This window comes from Fundulus heteroclitus, unplaced genomic scaffold, assembly GCF_011125445.2.
Source record: "Fundulus heteroclitus isolate FHET01 unplaced genomic scaffold, MU-UCD_Fhet_4.1 scaffold_46, whole genome shotgun sequence".
Classification (NCBI taxonomy): Eukaryota; Metazoa; Chordata; class Actinopteri; order Cyprinodontiformes; family Fundulidae; genus Fundulus; species Fundulus heteroclitus.
Genome location: NW_023396879.1, coordinates 1,011,206 through 1,018,705, shown reverse-complemented (window position 1 = coordinate 1,018,705; position 7,500 = coordinate 1,011,206). Strand labels below are relative to the sequence as shown.

At 38.2% G+C, this 7,500-nt stretch overlaps 1 protein-coding gene across 1 annotated transcript in view; it reads left to right on the top strand.

Moving 5' to 3' along the window:
- The first annotated feature begins 1,465 nt into the window (after positions 1–1,465).
- Positions 1,466–7,500, top strand: part of LOC110368248 (gastrula zinc finger protein XlCGF57.1-like) — a 7,204-nt gene continuing 1,169 nt past the window's right edge. The window contains exons 1-3 of the mRNA XM_036131916.1: positions 1,466–1,563; positions 1,642–1,821; positions 6,301–7,500. The exon at positions 6,301–7,500 is cut by the window's right edge and continues 1,169 nt beyond it. Coding sequence (XP_035987809.1) covers positions 6,406–7,500 — 1,095 coding nt within the window. The 5' untranslated portion in view covers positions 1,466–1,563; positions 1,642–1,821; positions 6,301–6,405. The remainder of the gene's footprint in view (positions 1,564–1,641; positions 1,822–6,300) is intronic.

Sequence of the window (7,500 nt, the reverse complement as noted above, 5' to 3'; positions counted from 1 at the left end):
TCCGACAGATAAGATTTAAACCAGCTTAATGCTTTCCCCTTAATCCCTACAGTATGTTCAAGTCTTTGTAGGAGAATTTTGTGATCAACTGTATCAAATGCAGCACTAAGATCTAACAGGACAAGTACAGACACAAGTCCATTATCTGAGGCCATGAGAATATAATTAGTGACCTTCACCAGAGCTGTTTCAATGCTATGATGAGCTCTGAAGCCTGACTGAAACTCCTCAAGTAGGTCATTACTTTGTAAATGTTCACATAGTTGATTAGCAACTACTTTCTCAATAATTTTAGATAAGAAAAGAAGATTAGATATAGGTCTGTAGTTTACTAACTCATCTTGATCAAGAGAAGGTTTCTTAAGTAAAGGTTTAATAACAGCTACTTTAAAAACCTGTGGTACATATCCATTTACTAAGGATAGATTAATCATGTCTAAAATAGTGCCACTGATCAAAGGGAATATCTCCTTAAACAACTTGGTTGGGATTGGGTCTAACATACAGGTAGAAGGTTTAGATGAAGCTAAAATTTTAGATAGCTCAGAAAGCTCTACTGCTTCTAAACAGTTCAAACACTGCGCAGGTTCTAAAGATTCCTCCAATGCTGCCTTACTTACTGGGGATGAGGTAATCATGTTTGGGAGGATGCCAATTATTTTATTTTTAATGGCATCAATTTTATTTATGAAGAATCCCATAAAATCATTACTACTAAGAGCTAAGGGAATGGATGGATCAACAGTTTGACAGTTTGCCTCTGTAATTAAGGCCATCCCTCTTGGAATGGTGTAATAAATGAAAGTACATCTTAAATATAAAAAAAAATGTTTGCAGAAACCCTTTCTAGAGACTGGAGGAATTTACATAAATGTTCAAATCAGCATATAAGAAAGTTACTACAGAGCTGAAATATTTTATCACCAAAAGGAAAGTTTTTGCTGAAATATTTTATCACCAAAAGGAAAGTTTTTCTGGAAAGCCTTGTTTATTAATATACGAAAAAGACCTGGATGACCCACTCTCAGTATTGCATTTCAAATAAAATAAAGGATTTTAATTTAAAATTTTTGCACAAAATTTACCCTTGTAACAAAAGAGTCTGTTTTAAAGATTTGTACCTTTAAACCACAGTTGAACCAGAGACTGTAATACATTGATATTTCAATAGTCCTCTCTCTTTTAAGTTTTTCTTTTTTGAGGGGGTAGCATGGAAAAATTCCTCTGAATGATCTAAACAGACCATTAAATTCATTCCCAAAGATATTATAATCAAATTTGAATCTTGAGATTGAAATTGGTGCTTTACAATAAACTTAATACTCCTAGATTTTACATATATAAAACCATGCTCTCTGGATGCGCCCCAGTTGGTTCGCATAAAAATAAATAAAAATAAAAATGGGTAGTGACAGTCCTCCTTTTAGAACGAGCCCAGTGGTACGATTTGCTTTCAGGGCTTCAAACGTCATCGACACAAACCTCGAAAAGCGCTTCACAGAAAGTCTCACTGGATTAATCGACACACGCTCCGAAGCGTCGGCTCATTGGACACATCAGTGGGTAAGAGACAAAGCTAAAGCCTCCTAGACTCTGACAGCATGTGCAGCTCGTCTTAACCGCTATTTGTCTCCGTTTTAGAAGAAGCGACAGCCTGCGAGGGAGCAGTTAGCATCAGAGCTAACTGAGAAGCTAACGGCCAGAGAAGTTTCCTGTTAGAGGAAAAGGGAAAAAGTGACTTCTCATTGAGAACACTGGACACTTATTGGACTCTGGGCTGTTTGGAGGCTTTTCTCCGAGGAACAAAAGCTAATGTGACCGGTAAGAAGCTAGAACCTCACAGTAACTATTGTTTTAATTGTCTGGGCTGCAGCGATAAATGAGTGCGTCCGCCATATTGGGAAGGGAAACGCTGACGAATAAACCACTGAATTGAGGCTAAGAGCCGCGGTTTAAACTAAAATAAAGACATTTGGTGTTTGTAATTATTCAAAAAAGTAGGTTTTGCAATTAGAGATCCATTCTTAAGCATTTACATATCAGAATCGGAATCAAGTTTATTGCCAAGTAGGTTTGCACTTACAAGGTGTTGATGGCGCAGACAAAAATAAAATAAAATACAATGGATATTTATACAGAAGCTATATGCACTCAGTAAACGGTGCGTTAATGTAACGCAGAAGCTTATCTATCTATCTATCTATCTATCTATCTATCTATCTATCTATCTATCTATCTAACTATCTATATATATATATATATATATATATATATATATATATATATATATATATATATATATATATATATATATATTTATAAATTAGAGCTGCAACTAACAATTGTTTTAATAATCAATTAATCGGTTGAATATTCTAATAATCAATGAATTGGATGATTTTTTTTAATTTCCATTTCTTTTTTCCAAAATGTAACATTTAGACTGAGAACAAATAAACCCACAAAACACAAGTTGCTACTGGGGTGTTCTGTTACAATTATTTTAGGTAATAAATATTTTTTCTTCATATAAAGAAGTTAATTATTGTCTATATGAACAGCGATTTAACACAACAGAAGTGAAGCTGTAAAATTGCCGTGTCATCTAGGGAAATAATTGTGCATAACAATGCAACCAGAGCAAAAACACTATTTTTGACCATCGAAACCAACATCCAGCCCATTTCATGGACTGTTTCAGCACAAGCTGCGTTTTATGTAAATGCCATATGCTACATTTATCCTTCCACATGTTTTTCTGCCAAATACTTTTAATTTCTTCTGAGGGTTTTGCATTTTTGAGGGTGTCCTTTAGGACTTATGTCTCGTTATTCTGTGTTTTTAATTTGGGTCTGCTTCTTATCATTCTGAATGTCTCACCAAAATTTCACTACGGTTACACAGCAACAATAAAGAATCTTGATTCTTGAAAATTTTGTTCAGAGCACTACACCTCTCTCCCATACACCTTTACTCAGACTATTTCAGCAAATTATTACAACCAGAATGAAATTGTATTTTGATTGAGGGGGCTGGTTTATGATCCATAAACAGATCAGCGTCCATCTAAATACTTGTTCCGATCAATTCATGAATTTACAGCGCATGCGTGTGGAGGATGGGGCCACAGCGCTGTGCAGCACAGAACATTTTGGGACGCGTCTTACGGCGGCGAAATTTCTCTTTGGCTACTTCGGTTCACATTACACATAATGAAGGCAAAAAAACTGACCAACAAACATGCAATTGTTACTCTATTGACCATGCTGCGGTCACCCCAGGTAATTTTACTGAATAATGTGGTGTTTCTATTGTGGACTTCTGTAGAAATAAAAAGACTCTTGAAACCAAAACTATATTTTACCATATTTGATCTAAAAGGCAGAGGGATGTTTACAGCTTCAGTACTGGAATCTCATAAACAACGCGACGGGCAGATTTCTGGATGTCCGAGATCCCCGTTCATTCCTCACACAGACATTAAGTAGGACACATTGTGTACACTCATTCAGGGGCGTGCACAGTATAATATCAGTGTTCCTTTCATCACATTGGTGGGGAGGATACTATAATGCAGACGTGTCCTAGCCGCCACATTTCCCCCAATCCGTCATTCTGTCCAATTTAAGTATGTCAGATAATGCCAGTCCAGTCTCTGTAACCTCATAATATCCAACAATTCCCCCTGTTGATGTGCCCAAAAAGCACATCATAAAAAATAAGTTAAAATGTCCGTTAGCGGGGCGTGCTCGTGGCGCAGCGGGTAGTGCGACCCATAAACAGAGGCCTTAGTCCTCGACCAGTAGGGGGCATCACAGGGCGGGCAGGGTCTTTCCCTCCAGAAAACGCCATCCCCTCTAAGAGATGGTAAAAATTGATGAGACCCTCAAGAAAATTCCTCTTTCGGCCAATCTAAGCAAGAAGGCCCCATATTGAATCTGAAAATGATCATTACCAAGTATTTTAAGGATCTTTGGTGCCAATCAGATCCTGCTTCTCCCTATGTCAAAGCAAAAAGATTGCTTAAACTGCAGGTGTTGGTGTGTGTGTCCGAAGCAGGCAGTTTCCATTCTTCATCAAAGAACCACAACGATCAACATAATGCAACATCACAGTATAAATGTCCTAACACACAAAATCAAACAGGATCATGAAGTCAGTGGAATAGGGCGGTTCAAAAACACAGTAATACAATATGAAAATTGTCAGTACGTCAAGAACACAACGTAAAGAAAGCTTTTAGGCCATTCAGAGCACATGGCAGACGTGAATCTAATCGCGCATAAATGGTCGGCTCAGGGTTCTCAGGCAACTCCTCTGTATCAGGTTAAGAAATCACAGTTCTCTGGCTTCTTCTTCCACAGCTTCGTCAGTCCTCTTCTTGTTCCTCCACTTGTAGGAAATGATACAACTGCATGGCAGTGTGTGTTCAGTTCTGGCTTGGGTAATGAGCATTTTATTTTTGCAATTCTCACTACTAAACTGCTCCTTGTATATGGTTGGCAAACACGAGGCTTTGTTTTCTGTTCCAAAACAGAAACAAAAGTGTAATTAGTGTTCTTATCAAACATCATCATTTACTCAAAACCTCCTTCAAGCACTTTCCCATCCAGATATTCCTGCTCACAATTATTTAGCTCTCAGCTAAAATCCTGCAATGACCCATATTAAAGGAGTAATCTTAAATTCAAATGTATTTGCAGAAGTTTCCTGAGAAATTCTTAACAGAATACATCCAACGTGTGTCTCACCTTTCAATGTCTGACAGTTGAAAGTTCTCTGCAACATAATTTTATCATCTTACTCATTTCATGGCTGTTTCTAGTCTCTACTGTGTCAAGGTTCACCTTGATTTAAGTCTCCTTAAATCTTTTAGTTAACTGCGTGCAATTCCAAACAATCTTCACTGGTACTTTATTCCCAATTTACCCATGTTAGTTAGTAGAATAAATCATTATTCTAATCTTGCAATTTTATCCATTTAAGCCCGTGACCGACTCTTTGATATCTGCCGGAGTGGCAGATTTAAGCGGCATCCTAATTATTTGCTTTTTTTTGCGCCTCTACTTACTTCAATATATCCAGTAAATGCGGCGTTCGCAATTTCTCCTTCGCATCAGCAGGTAGCGTAAAGTTTCAGAGTTTTTGAATTCTGTTCAGCTGCACAACATCCTTCCAGGACCAGCATGGTCCGTGAAACTTCATTCTCCAATTGTCGTGTCTGAAAACACAATTAAAACTTTGCCAGCATTTTGCCAATATGGAGTTTTCTTTAAATCATATTGTCTAAAACAAGAATCGATCATCTTCATCCGTAGTGTAGTGTCCATAAGTTGAAAAAGAATTACAGTAAAACAGTCGCAAACATTTCACCCACACTGTTCCCTCTAAAACTGAATAGTAATTTTGTTTAGTCAGATTTGTTTTATCGTATCTTTTTTCGACCCTTGCAGAGGAACTGACCCTCTGGACATGTTTTCAAGGTTCACCTCAGCTTAGCATAACTAGATACCTTCAAATGAAAGAGGGGCTAAAGCCTCCTAGCTATCTAGCTAGCCTGTCTGAGGGGCCGTGACATTCCAGCACATTTGCCATATTGGTGGGGGGCCATAAAGAGCGGAAAAGCTGTGGTTTTAATTGAAATAAAAGCGCTTCAGGGTTTATGATTTACAAAGCAGTAGTTTTTGTGTTCTGGAATAAATGTATGTGATGTGAAGCATTTTCTGTACCTGCTATTCATTTAAACCTGAATGTTGAACACAAAAAGGATAACGGCGAACATTTGTATTAATGGTAGAACATAATCTTTAAAGTGAAACATCTGCAGGATTGGGTAATTTTAATGTCTAATACAGAGATCAAAACTTTAATTCAGGAGCCTCAAGTGTATTTTGGAACTCTTCATCTTTTCCCAAAGGCAGGAGAGATATTAAGACCATCCATTTGTTACCTGGATTTTGTTCCTGTGGTCATTGTCCACAAGTTATGACCATAGAGCAGAGTTGAAGATGGAACATGTACACACAGCATGTGCCTAGGAGTTGAGGTCTGTCTTGTATGGCTGGGGTGATACCAGCCCTGATAATCAATTGGAGAGGGCATGTCTATCTAGACCCACATCCTCATGGAAGATATTTAGATCCAGTATAGTGAACCATTTGGGAGGAGTGTTGAGCCTAGACTGTGCAACCTTAACCTAGTTATGTGGAGTGATTTTTATCAGAGCATTGTCTGGCTCTGAATGAAAGTTACACTTTACTTTGTAAATCTTATTAATTTCTTCTGTTTTTCACTCCTCAGACATTTCACAGCATCTTGTTCTCTTGGAAGGTTCTTGCTGATCAATCGGCCAGTGGCCAAGTGAGGAACTTCATTATTAACCTGAAGGAACCAAACACCAAAGACATGAAAGAGGAAGAACCAGAACCTCAAGGAATTAAAGAAGAACAGCTTGGACTGTGTATCTTACCAGATGAAAAGCATCTTGTTAAGCAGGAGACAGAAACCTTTGTAGGGTTTTCTGCCTGTGACAAACTATTTCAAGTTGAACCTGAACTCCAACAGATGAATGTGACAAAGGAGGAACCAGAACCTGTAAAGATTAAAGAGGAACATGGGGATCTCTGGAGTAATGAGGATGAGGCGCAGCTTGTAGTGAAGCAGGAGGCTGACACCTTTAAGGTGACTCCTCTGGATTTAAAACATGACACAAATGAACCAGAAGAGAAAATGAACCAACTTCTCAATTCAGACTCCCCTGAAGGTGAGAAGCAAGATCAGCAGGATAATAATGAAGAGTCAGGATCAAACACAGATGAAGCGCTAAAGCATAAAAAGAGACGAGAGAAAACCAAAGATCACAGTGATGGTTCAAAACTAAAAAGACATAAAACCAATAAACCTTGTGAAGCATGTGGTAAATGTTTCACCACGTGTAGATGTTTGACTAATCACATGAGAGGAAATACAGGAGAGAAATCTTTCCTGTGTGTGCTTTGTGGAAAAGGTTTCCCCACTCAAAGTAATTTAACCATCCACATGAGAGCCCACACAGGGGAGAAGACTTTCTCCTGTCCAACTTGTGCAAAAGGGTTTTCTCGTAAACATACTCTGAATATTCACATAAGAACCCATATGGATGAGAAGCCTTTTTCCTGTCCAACTTGTGCAAAAGGGTTTTCTCGTAAAGATACACTAAATATGCACATACAAACGCATATGGGCAAGAAGCCATACGCTTGTCAATTGTGTGATAAATCTTTCAGCATTGGTAGTCATCTGGCTTGTCACATAAGAACTCACACAGGGGAGAAACCTTTCTCCTGTGCAACTTGTGCAAAAGGGTTTTCTCATAAAAGTAGCCTCCGTCAGCACATAAGAACTCATATGGACAGGAAGTCTTTCTCCTGTCCAACTTGTGCGAAAAGGCATTCGAGTAAAAGAAGCCTGAACATGCACATACAAAGTCATACAGGTCAGAAGCCATACGCTTGTGAAATG